Below are 12,802 nucleotides of genomic sequence, written 5' to 3' on the forward strand. Positions count from 1 at the left end.
ACTATACCAGCACCAATGACAAACCAACCAGCAAACAGTCACATACAAATGAAAAGTACAGAAATTTTTTAAAAATTAGATGACATGAACAGAAAAATCCATATGCACACAAAAATACAACCTTGTCAATCATTCCCTTGGGGGATAAGGCAATTGCACTGGTGACATCCCAATGACACAGTACTCCGGACTCTGAAGAGTCTGTGGGAGTACAGATTTGCCTTAAGTCACAGCCCATGAGTTAGTTGTTGGCCTACACAGTTAGACCTTCCTTTTTTTTTTTTTAATCATTTTACTGGGGACTTGTACAGCTCATCACAATCCAAGCACACATCCATTGTGTACATTTGTTACCATCATCATTTTCAAAATGTTTTCTTTTTACTTGAGCCCTTGGTATCGGCTCCTTATCCCCCCCGCCGCCCATGAACCCTTGATAATTTATAAATTGTTATTTTTTCAGATCTTCTTTCTCTTGAGCTCTGTTTACTGTAAGTACAGGTCTTGGTGCCAGGGGAAAGCGTCCTGGCTCAGTTCTTCCAAATGCAGATCAAAACCATATCACTTGAGGTGGGGTGGGGTGGGCATTCAGGTACTAAATATATGGTGATTCTGGTTCCCTTTCCACTGGGCACCCACTTAGTTGGGGGTTGCCCCCAAGGTCCAGTGACCTCCATTACCACAGTCCCTGGGCAGCCACTCTGCTTCCATTCCCCTCTGAATACCCCTTTCCTCAGTCCAAGGGTGTAGGTGACTTCAAGGCAGGGCTCAGGTCATTCAGCTCGGCCTCTGTTGAGTCCTGGCATAGCCCTGCACTATGTCACCTGACCTGTAACATCAGCCTTCTAGGTCATCCGCTTTAGACCATGGCATGGTTCACTGAGGTTTGGGTAGAAACATATTTATAGAGTCTACCCTGGAACATAAAATCAGGTCCATTGTCTCCACGCCCCCCCCAAAAAAAAAGTTCCCTACAACCACTGTTTAGCACCTCTTTCTGATGTGAGTCGACTTCTCCCCAGTCACCATAATCTCCCACGGAGAGCTCCAAAATGTAGATGCTCTCCTCCCCTGGTCTTAGCCTGGTTTTCTGGCAAAGATCTTCCATTCCTACAGGGTGCCCCTTGATTTGTTCCAGTCTTGTCTCATAGTTTTGTAGCCTAAAGTGGCTGGTCATCTCTCATGTTCTGTCCCTTGAGGGTGTGGCCACAGACAATGTAAGGTCTTCAAATGGGCTCTTGTGAAATGCATAGAAAGGAGGTGATGTATGTATGGTCCATGGTCTGTAGTTAGTCTTCTCCCCTTATTGCAAGAACTGTTTCCTAAGATTTGTCTAATTGGTGCTTGCTTCTTGCAGTAGTGGATTCAGACAATACTTGTCTGTTGTGCTTGACTTCTCTCAGCATAATAGTTTCCAGGTCCTTCCATGTCATGCGGTGTTTCATGCTTTCATCACTGTTTTTTAGGGATGCATGGTATTCCATTGTGTGTTTGTGCCATAGTTTCTTTATCCCTTCCTCCACTGTTGGGCATTTGGGCTGCTTCCAGTTTCTTGCTATTGTGAACTGTGCCGCTAGGAACATGGAAGAGCACACATCCACTCATGTTATGTCTCTTATTTCTTTAGGGCATAAGTGGGATTGCTGGATCATATGGGATTTCAATTCCCAATTGCTTTAAGTATAACCATAGAATTTTCCACAGTGGCTGTATCTATTTATATCCACCAACAATGTATACGAGTTCCAGCCTCTTCACATCCTCTCCAGCATTTGTTGTTGTCGGTTTTTGTTTGTTTGTTTTTGTTGTTGTTTTATGTGGACTAGCATTATGGGTGTGTGTTTTTAATTTGCATCTCCCTGATGGTTAGTGCTCATGAGCATTTTTTCACGTGTTTATTAGCCATTTGTACTTCAGTTGGGGTTAACTGTCTACAGTTTGTTTCTTCATGATGATTCCTAGCAGAATGGCCTGAGCTGGTAATTTCTAAGACCTGGCGTTCAGACTCAGGTGTGAAGAACTCAGCCCAGGCAACAGAACTCCGTCAAAGAGCAGAGAAGCTATGGAGACTGTGATGAAATGGACTCAACCCCAGAAGGCAAAAAGTGAGAGCTGTGGAGAGTCCGGGGCGGTGAAGAGGAGGACCAAGTGCCCAGGCTCTGGTGAGATGCTCTCCTGGCCACAGCTGAAGAAGGTGGCCACTGCCTCCCATCCTGGCTCAGAAGAGCTACCCTGGGAGCATGGTGGGTGGCCTGATTACTCACACCTTCTCTTTCTTGTCTTAGTTTTGTCTACCCTGGGTACTTACTGGCCCCAAGAAGAGAAGAGGAAGTCTACAGTAATGGTGAGAGGCTATTACCCAATTTGTCTTACTTACTAGCTCATTTCCCAAAGACTAAACAGTTTTATATTCTGTTTTCAAAAGGTTAGTGGTTATTTTGGACATTGGTGTGAGGGCATGCCTTGGTGTTAGGTCAAGTATTAGGTGTTTTACAATGTTTGTGTGTTTTATCAATTTTGTATTTTATTTTTCTTCTAAAATATACTCAAAAAAAAATATGTGTATAGGTATATATACTTCAGGTTAACATTATGAACAGTATTTCAGGTTCATGAAAGTCATATAAGACGTCTTATTAGATTTCACTGCGAACTCATGCAGATATTATCATATGATACCATCTTGTACCCTAGGCATATTTTTACTCTTTAATTATTAAACTGCTAAACATTTAAAATGAAGATCAACATAAAAATATCTTCAGCTATCACTTAGCCAGTCTTACTTATAGGCAGTGGCCTTGTGTCAAATCTTATCATTTTGGATTTAAAATACCCCCCCCCTTTTAAATAATTTTATTGGGGGCTCTTACAGCTCTTATAACAAACATATATCAATTGTATCAAACACATTAGTGTATATGTTGCCATCATCATTTTCGAAGCATTTTCTTTCTTTTTTTTTTTTTTTTTGCATTTTCTTTCTACTTGAGCGTTTGGTATCAGCTTCTCATTTTTCCCACCCTCATGAACTCTTGATAAATTATAAATTATTGTTATTTTCATATCTTACATCATCCACTGTCTCCCTTCACCATGTTTCTGTTGTTTGTTCCCCTTGGGGTAGGGGGTGTGGGTTATAAGTTGATCATTGCAATCAGTTCCCCCTTTTCTCCCTCTCCTCCTACTTTCCCCCTCTCCTCATAGTATTGCTACTAACATTACTGTTCCTGAGGGATTTATCTGCTCTGGATTCTGAGTGTTGAGGGCTGTTCTCTGTACCAATGTACATGCTATGGTCTAGCTGGATTTGTAAGGTAGGATTGGGTCATGGGAGTGCAAAATATCCACTTTTAAACTTGACTGTTCCCTACTACACAAACTACCGCCTCCCCATTTTAAAAAAAAATCATTTTATTGGGGGCTCATGCAACTCTTAACCTCAGTCCATATATACATCCATTGTGTGTCCATCACATTTGTACATTTGTTGCCCTTATCGCTCTCAAAACATTTGCTTTCTACTTGAGCCCTTGGTATCAGCTCCTCATTTTTCCCCTCCGTTCCCGCTGCCCCTCCCTCATGAGCCCTTGATAATTTATAAATTATTATTATTTTGTCATATCCTAAACTGTCCAACATCTCCCTTCACCCACTTTTCTGTTGTCTGTCCCCCAGGGAGGAGGTTATATGTAGATCCTTGTAATCAGTTCCCTGTTTCTACCCACCTTCCATCCACCCTCCCAGTATCACCACTCTCACCACTTGTCCTGAAGGGATCATCTGTCCTGGATTCCCTGTGTTTCCAGTTCTTATCCAGTGTACATCCTCTGGTCTAGCTGGATTTGTAAGGTAGAATTGGGATCATGATAATATGGGGTGCGGGGAGGAAGCATTTAAGAATTAGAGGAAAGTTGTATATTTCATCGTTGCTACACTGCACCCTGACTGACACGTCTCCTCCCCACGACTCTTCTGTAAAGGAATGTACAGTTGCCTACAGATGGGATTTGGGTTCCCATTCCACACTCACACTCCCCCTCATTCACAATGATATGATTCCTTTCAACACCTCGTGCTCACGCAAGCTGGTGTGCTTCTTCCGTGTGGGCTTGTTGCTTCTCAGCTAGATGGCCGCTTGTTTACCTTCAATCCTTTAAGACTCCGGACACTACATCTTTTGATAGCTAGGCACCATCAGCTTTCTTCACCACATTTACTTATGCACACATTTGTCTTCAGCAATTGTGTCGGGAAGGTGAGCATCATGGAATGCCAGTTTAATACAACAAAGTGTTCTTGCATTGAGGGAGTACTTGAGTGGAGGCCCAATGGTCATCTGCTACCTTAATACTAAATCTACAAATATATGCACATCGATCTGTTTCCCTGTGGGGTTAAGGAGGGAGGGGGTCCCCACAAATCATCACAGGTCCGGTAGGCGAAATTGTGCAGCGATAATAAGTACAGATTATAGTAAAGTCATAGAAAGCATGAGAGGTAAAAGATAGTCAAGTAATGGAGTCAGACACAATTCATGGTAGCATTGCTCACCTCAGCCCCGTTTGATGGTCCACGTGGGGGTAACCTGGCCATGAGAGTGGGAGCAGCCTCGGGGGCCGAGAGCCAGAGAGGGCCCCGGGAAGCCAGGACTGGGGACAGCTTCCTGGGCTCCAGAGAGAGCTTTTTCTTTATTGCTCACCAATCATTATTATCACTTTAGGGGGACATGATTACAGAATCACACGTCACAGGAAGGGGTTGTACAGTAGGCATACACATTGTAGGAAGGGGATCTATGATAGGCATAAGCGTAACAGGAAGGGGATGTGCCCATAGGAATGGGAAGGTCTAGGGGTATACATGTGACAAGATGGGCAGACCTGGGATTCATGATGGCAGCCTAAGCTTGGTCATCCTTGGGCGGGTTTGACCTCTCTTGTGTCTCCTACAAGGAAACAGACAACCACTATCCTTATTAGAAGGGAGTGGGCCCTACTTGTGGAATAAACAGTGGTGTCTGTTTGGTCTAGATGGCTGATAACTCTTAGGGAGAATGACCCCTAATCCACTCCTGATGACCTCCAAGTGTATAGTCATTCTCAAGCAGCTAAGTATGGCATATATTTTGGGGAGACAGCTTGAGAGGAATCCTTCTGTTTCCCACATTTCCCCATCATCATATATAAATATATGTATTTATGCCTGTATTTAGACCTCTATAAATGCCCTTTGCCTCATAGTTCTTTCCTCTATTTCCTTTTACTGTCTTGTCCCACTATTATGCTCAGCCTTCATTTGGATTTCAGTAAGTCCTCTCTGTTACATTGCCCTTGATCACACCCTACCAGGCCTCTTACACCCTCCTTGCCACTGATTTTGGATCACTTGTTGTTCCCTTGTCCCTGGGTTGGTTAACACCAAGTACTTTCCCCTACCGCCTCCTCCCATGTCCCCCTGGAACCTTCAGTTCGTTGTTTCCTCTTCCAGATAAACAATGTGGAGGAGAAGACAGTGGGAGAAAACAACGGGACTGATGGTCCCCCTGATTTTTAAGTCATTGTGATGTGAGTGAAAGTTTCCAGACCATATTGGTTTTATTGTCACATAATTTACATATCGTACAATTCAATAGTTCAATCCTTCGATCATATCAAGAATTTTTCATTCATATTACCACATCATACATCAATTTTTGAAAATTCCTGCACTGACCCCATCTTTAAATTGCCTTTAAAATAAGTTGTGCAATCACAATCAGTTTTAGTGAGCCCTCTCCTCTTCAGCCTTTGATTTTCATTCCTGAAATTCTCTTTCCCGCCCCATCACCCACCACCCACCACCCACCAGCATATTGGTTTTCTTTTTCCTTTTTTCTTTTGTTGTTTTCTGTTCAACAATTCATACATGGTTTGATTTCTGGTATTGATACCTACAATGACAATGTAACACCATTCTTCCCATTTCTTCCCTGTGTTTATGATTCTAGTTTTCTACCTTTCTTGCTGTCTGAACTTTGTCCTTGGATAAATGCTTCCTTTTGCTGCCATAGTTTATTGTTCAGATAAACTGCATATTTCTCTGGTACTATATTTACCTTATTTGCCTGTCTCTTGTTTGACTAAATGTGAAGCTATGATGGTGATTTCTGTTCTAAGCCTGAAGATTGCCTAAGAGAGCCAAAATCTCAGACGTTCCACTGATTTCTATCTGGCCTGTAAACCTGGTTTTCATGTAATTTTGAGTTTTGTTCTAACCTTTCTCTCACTTTGTACAGGCTTACTAGTGTGATGCTCTTCAGAGCTCAGCCAGGCTAGCCAGGCACCATCCAGTCCTCTGGTCTCAGGGTCACGGAGACTGTGGTTTGCGTGCTGCATTGGTCCTTTGGACTAATTTTGGTCTACTGTCTTTGATTTTCTTCATTTGTCTTTACTTGAGACAGAAGAAAGCGATCATTTGACTGTAACTAGCCACTCACAAGCTTTGAAGTCTCCAGTCACTACTCACCAGAAAGACAGTGTAGAATATTATCTATGTGGTTTTGTACCAGTTGCGGCTGGTGTACCCTAAGACTATGGCTTTAAGCCTACAGGTCTGGTGACCCATCTCCTTAGTGTCCCTGGATCCACTTGTGGAGGATGATTATTAGTGCTGTCATTGCACGATTGGAGATGTGACCCTGTTTTTCTGTGTTGACAGTAGCTTCTGTGGTCCTCTTAGTATCTCCCTTTGCCTTGATCATTTGGTGCTGACACCCCTTGGGCTATGTGCTCGTTCTTTCCACGCTAGATCATACGTGACTTACCTTCCCTTTCTCTTCTTTGGGTAATCCCCAAATATTTCAGTGTGTAAAGCTTTTGCTGCCTTTTTACAATAGGTGAACGATATTTGACATTTGGGATTAACGAAATCCACTCACCATAGTATGCTCTGTTTCATCCATGTTCTGGGGATCTTGCAGATTCTTAGGGGACACAAAGGCCAATTGGTGGAACATAGATCACAAAGGTAATGTTCTATATCTTATTTTTATAAGCAGAGAGGGGGCTCTTCAAATATTTCTGACTGGAGAAATACTAGTGTTGTGAGGATGGTTAGACTTAGGTACTTAGGACATGTTCTTAGGAGAGATCGGTCCCTGGAGAAAGGACATCAGGCTTGATCAGTCAGTGCTTGAAAAGGCAGTGAAAAGTGGAAGGCTCTCCAGGAGATGGATTAACACAGTGGCTACAGCAATGGGCTCAAGCATGACAATAATTGTGAAGATGCCCAGGAACCGGAAAAGATTAGCTCTACTATACGTAGGGGCACTCTGATTCAGGCCCCACGCCTTGGCATCTAACAAGAATAAAAAGTTTCCATAAATCTGACCCCTATAGTCTTAAAGGCTTGAAGGTAATCAAGCGGCCATCAAGCTCAGAAGCAACAAAACCCACATGGAAGAAGCACCCCAGCCTATGCAACCACGAGGTGTTGAAGGGATCAGGTATAAGGCATCATCAGAACAAAAAATCTTACCATAGTGAATGATGGGGGGAGTGCGGAGTGGAGATCCAAAGTCCATTAGTAGGCCACTGGAGATCCCCTTGCAGAGGGGTCTCGGGGAGGAGATGAGCCAGTCAGGGTACGATGTAACAATGATGAGAAATACAACTTTCCTCTAGTTCCTAAATGTTTCCTCCCCGCTCCCACTACCATGACTCGAATTTGATCTTGCAAGTCTGGCTAGACCAGAGGAGGTACACTAGTACAGATAGGAACTGAAAATACAGGGAATCCAGGACGGATGAGCCCTATAGGAACAGTGGTGTGAGTGGCAAAACAGGGAGGGTAAAGGGAGAATGGGTAGGAAAGAGGGAACCGATTACATGGAACTGTGTGTGACCTCCTCCCTGGGGGACAGACAACCGAAAAGTGGGTGAAGGGAGACGTTGGACAGGGCAAGATATGACAAAATACCCATTTATAAACTATCAAGGGCTCATGAGGGAGGGGGGAGCAGGGAGGGAGGGGGAAAATGAGGACCTAATGTCAGGGGTTTAAGTGGAGAGAAAATGTTTTGAGAAACGATGTACAAATGCGCTTTACACAATTGATGTGTGTATGGATTGGGATAACAGTTGTATGAGCCCCTAATAAAATGTTTAAAAAAAAGAAAGAAAAGAAAAATAAATAAATAAATGCTGAAAAAAAAAATCTGACCCCTATATTCTTCAAAGGTTTTATTTTGAAGCATTAAGCATTTCTTTCTGGAATATTGTTACCATTTTCTTACTAACCTTTTTACTATACAAGGGACTTTGAAAACTTCATGAAAAAATGCCCCCCCCCAAAAAAAGTAGGTTTTCCCATGAACTATTTGAGAAGGTTATTAAAATACAGAAACATAGGTGGTGATTTTATAGACCACATTCAGTTGTCTGTACTCTATATGCTCATTCTTGACCCCTTCTGTTAACTCCTGTTAACTTCCTTTCCTTTTTCTTGGACTGTCCTTCCACCTTCTGCCTTTAACCGTCTTTTGTGCCTAGTCTAAGGCCCACCTTTGTGATGCCTTCCAGAATGTAAACAATTTAACCAACTTCACAATCGCTGCCATGGATGCATAGGTCAAAGTCACTTTTTAAAATACTGCTTACCAGTTGATTAACACATTTTCTCCCTCGTGATATCATACGTGTTTGAAGGCCAGGATATGATTTCTGTATTATTGACGGGCCTATAGACTTTACCAGAACCATGTAAACAGTCATGCCCAGAAGAACTCTGTGGAGAAGAGAGTTCTCTGAAATGAAATAGACAAGCTTTTCCACATACTGCCACTCACTAAACTCCCATGAAAGGGAATTTGTTTTGTGTGATTTGCCGAGCACTGATATATTGCTTTTTCCAGGAACAAGTTACAGTCAAAGATGTGACTGTGGTCTTCACAGAGTCTGAATGGAAGAGACTGAGCTCTGAGCAGAAGAAACTGTACATTGAAGTCATGCTGGAGGTGTACAGGGATCTGCTCTCCTTGGGTGAGGATGTGCTCTTTTCCTTTATAGTAATGCAGCAGGTGTTTATTGGCCATCAACTAGGTGCCACAGGAGCCCTACTAGCTCAGTATTAAAGCCATCAGCCATGGAAATTATTCCATTTGCAGTAGCATCTATTTAGAAAATAGTAAAATAGCTAAGAATAATTTTAGCGACAGATCTGAAGGACTTTTACAATGAAGTTATACAACATTCCTGGAGGAAAGGGAGGAGTAAGAATATGGATATCTCTGCCATTCAGGCACGAATACAAGCTGACATTTATCAGTTTCAGGCAGGGCCTCCCTCGCCACATCAAAATTCAAATGATGGTCAGTTATCCACGAGATGTCAATCAGCCCATGTCTTAAGACTTTCCACCCCAGGCCATTCTGCTAAGATTCATCTTGAAGAAACAAACTGCCTTTTTCCCTTTAAAAGTTAAGATGAACCCCATATGAGGGGCATGACTCAATTGACAATGCCTGATGCAGGAAAGGACACTGAGAATTAGAGGGCCTACCCATTCCCCCAAACTCTAACTGTAAAACCCTCTCTAACCTGCTACTCCAGGGCCCTGATGGCATAGTGGTTACATGTTGGACTGCTAACTACAAGGACAGCAGTTCAGAACACACCGTTCAGTGATGGAAAGGTGAAGCTTTCGACGTTGGTAAACAGTTAGAATCTCTGAACCCACAGGGGAAGTTCTACCCAGTCTTCTACAGTGCCTCTGAATTGGATTAGACTCAATTTTTTAACCCTAATTTTATTGGGGGCTCTTAACATATTATAACAATCCATAGTTTAATTAGGTCAAGCATGATTTGACAATTGTTGCCACCATCATTTTCAAAACATTTTCTTTCTCTTTGCACTCTTTGATATCAGCTCCCCTTTATCCCTGCCCTCCCTACCCAACCTCCCAATAACCCGCTATTATATTAAATATTATTATTATTCCTTTCCCCCCCATGTCGTACACCATCTATTGTATCTATTCACCCGCCATTCTGTTATTCATTCCCCTTAAGTGGGGCTATATTGTCATCATTGTTATCAGTCTCCCCACCCCCCTTTCTTTACCCTAAGGGAATCATTGCTTGCATTACAATTCCTGAACAGTTTATCTATCTTAGACGTCATGCATCGAAAGGTCTGAATTATTCATATGAACACATGCAGTTCTAACAGTATTAATGAGATAAAACTAAGACTATAATAATAGGGAGGAAATATTAAAGAACTAGAGGATAGTTAAGTGTTTCAACAGGGCTATCCTGCATCCTGGGTATAGCAATCCTTCTGTGGCCCTTCTGTGAGCGACTGTCCAATTATCTTTTTTTTTTTTTTTCTGTCCAATTATCTTACAGGTAATTTTTTGGTCTCCACTTTTTCTTTGCTCCTTCACATCAATTTGGTTGCTTGTGTTTGAACTTTTGACACCTATTTCCTTAGACATCTCATGATCACACAGGCTGGTATGTTTCTTCTATGTCAGCGGTTCTCAACCTGTGGGTTGTGACCCCTTTGCAGGTCGAACAACCCTTTCACAGGGGTCACTTGATTCATAACAGTAGCAAAATTACAGTTATGAAGTAGTAACAAAAACAGTTTTATGGTTGGGGGATTATCACAACATGAGGAACTGTATTAAAGAGTCGAGGCATTAGGAAGGTTGAGAACCACTGTTGTATGTGAACTTTGTTGCTTCATTGCTAGATGGCCCCATGTTCAACTTCAAGCCTTCAAGACCCCAGAAACTATAGGACTGGTTACAATGAATTTGGTTTTTATTTGTCAACCTGCTAGTTCATTGCATCGTGCCTATGGTCTTCGAAGCTTTCAGCCAGTCAGGTCATAACAATTGGTCTGTATGTACTTGGAGCAACAGAGAAAGGAGGGTTAGGATAGGAGAGGATATGAAATGTATGCTAATTGCCTCATTTACCATGAGACCTAAAGTACGGGATGGTGTCTATTCCAAAGAAGAATCCTCAGGATGGTGAGTGCAGATTAGAATTTCAGATTCTCATGGATTCTGGATTTTCTTTATGAACCCTGGAACTATTTCTGTGAGAAAGGCTTTCAACTTTAAACACAAAAATTCCTTGAGTTCCTTTTAAAACCAATCACTAGTTTAGTTAACCTAGTTTAAGAAAATATGTCCTTTGAGTGTTGTGTTCTTCTAAGAACTGACTTTAAAAAAAAATTAATAACCGTTTTATTGGCACATGATTTACTAATCATACAATTCAGTAGTTCAGTCTTTCAGTCATTTGGAGGAGAATTGTACAGTCATTATCATATCAATCTTATATATCTCCCCTATCATTGTCACCTTTAAAATGAGCTGTGCTGTCACATTCAGTTCTAGTGCTCCCTCTCCCTCTGAGTACTGTCTCTGTGGGGTGAAACGAATGACAACAGAGAGCATAGGTGAGGAACTTGACTTTGAGGCAGTGTGGATCAAGGTTAGTTGGAGAGGAAGAACTCCACTGGAGAGTGAGAATGGTCTCCCAGCTTGAAGAACTAATGCCAGCATTGTATAAGGTGAAGTGAATTTGGTGTGTCTTCTGCTGGTGTATTCTCAGCAGTAAAAAGTGTTTGAAAATGACACATTTTTTTTTTTAGAGAACAGATCAGAGGTTGGCTAAACAGTGAGATTCTAATGATAATGATTATAATGAAAATAATGAGATTTATTCTTCTGGCCGAAAATGAGGAGAGACATTTGTCTGGTTCTGCCTTTTAAAATCTTTCATTGTACTAAAAAATATATATAGTAAAACATTGGCCAGGTGAACATTTATTATATGTACAATTCAGTCACGATAATTATGCTTATCACTTTATGCAACCATTACTGCCGTTTCCAAATTGTCCAAAGTTCATTAGAGAATCTCAAGGAACTCCTCTTTCCCCCTTAGAAAAGATGCCTCTATTCCCTCTGGACCCCTCTCTCATAATCTAAACTTGCCTGTTTTCATGTGAGTGAGATTGTATATGTGTCCTTTTGTGAGTGGTGTATTATTTCACTCACCATAACATGCAAACATCCGTGAATGCTGTAGCACATAATGGTGCTTCGTCTACTCTGTTCCACTTGTGCTGTGCGTGTGGTAGATCTACAAAGCCCAGCATCAGTTGGATGGTCAGCAGTTCATGCTCAGTTTGCTTCCTCTCAGTCACTGCAGTGCTCTCAGTGCAGCACCACTCGTCTCATCACCTCCGCCTCTCCTGACCCTTCTGACCGGTTAGTCTGGCACGTGGGGCTCCCCTGATCCCAGGTGGTTGAGTTTTCCTAGTTGTGTACCTCACTAATGTTATAATTCCCCGTATGGACCGGTTCTTTGATTGAAAATGGAGGCAAGGGCCTCCCTTTCATTTCAGACCTCAAGGGTGACCTGAAGGTCACAGTTTAGGGGTTTCCACCTGTTTCTCATGTCAGTAAGCCTGGTCTCCTGGGTGATTTTGAAGTTTGATCCACACTTCTCTCTTACTTTATTCAGAGCCTTCTAAAGCAGTGGTTCTCAACCTTCCTAATACTGCGACCCTTTAATACAGTTCTCATGTTGTGGTGACCTCCCAACTATAAAATTATTTTTGTTGCTACTTCATAACTGTAATTTTGCTACTGTTATGAATCGGGGCGACCCTTGTGAAAGGATTGTTTGACACACACACCCCCAGGGGTCGCGACCCACAGGTTGAGAACCACTGTTCTAAAGTGATCAGGGCAGTTGGTAACTGTAGCTGTGCCCCATATAGGTTTTTTTTTTTTT

General features: G+C 42.2%; 1 protein-coding gene across 1 annotated transcript in view; it reads left to right on the plus strand.

Moving 5' to 3' along the window:
- Window positions 1-1,866: 1,866 nt before the first annotated feature.
- LOC101642620 (zinc finger protein 343-like) overlaps window positions 1,867-12,802 on the plus strand; it is a 20,575-nt gene continuing 9,639 nt past the window's right edge. Inside the window, exons 1-3 of the mRNA XM_045295316.1 lie at window positions 1,867-2,162; window positions 2,286-2,344; window positions 8,894-9,020. Of these exons, the coding sequence (XP_045151251.1) occupies window positions 2,063-2,162; window positions 2,286-2,344; window positions 8,894-9,020 (286 nt within the window). The 5' untranslated portion in view covers window positions 1,867-2,062. The remainder of the gene's footprint in view (window positions 2,163-2,285; window positions 2,345-8,893; window positions 9,021-12,802) is intronic.

The sequence above is a fragment of the Echinops telfairi genome, unplaced genomic scaffold (assembly GCF_000313985.2).
Source record: "Echinops telfairi isolate 266 unplaced genomic scaffold, ASM31398v2 ScPeMD7_5592;HRSCAF=6446, whole genome shotgun sequence".
NCBI lineage: Eukaryota > Metazoa > Chordata > Mammalia > Afrosoricida > Tenrecidae > Echinops > Echinops telfairi.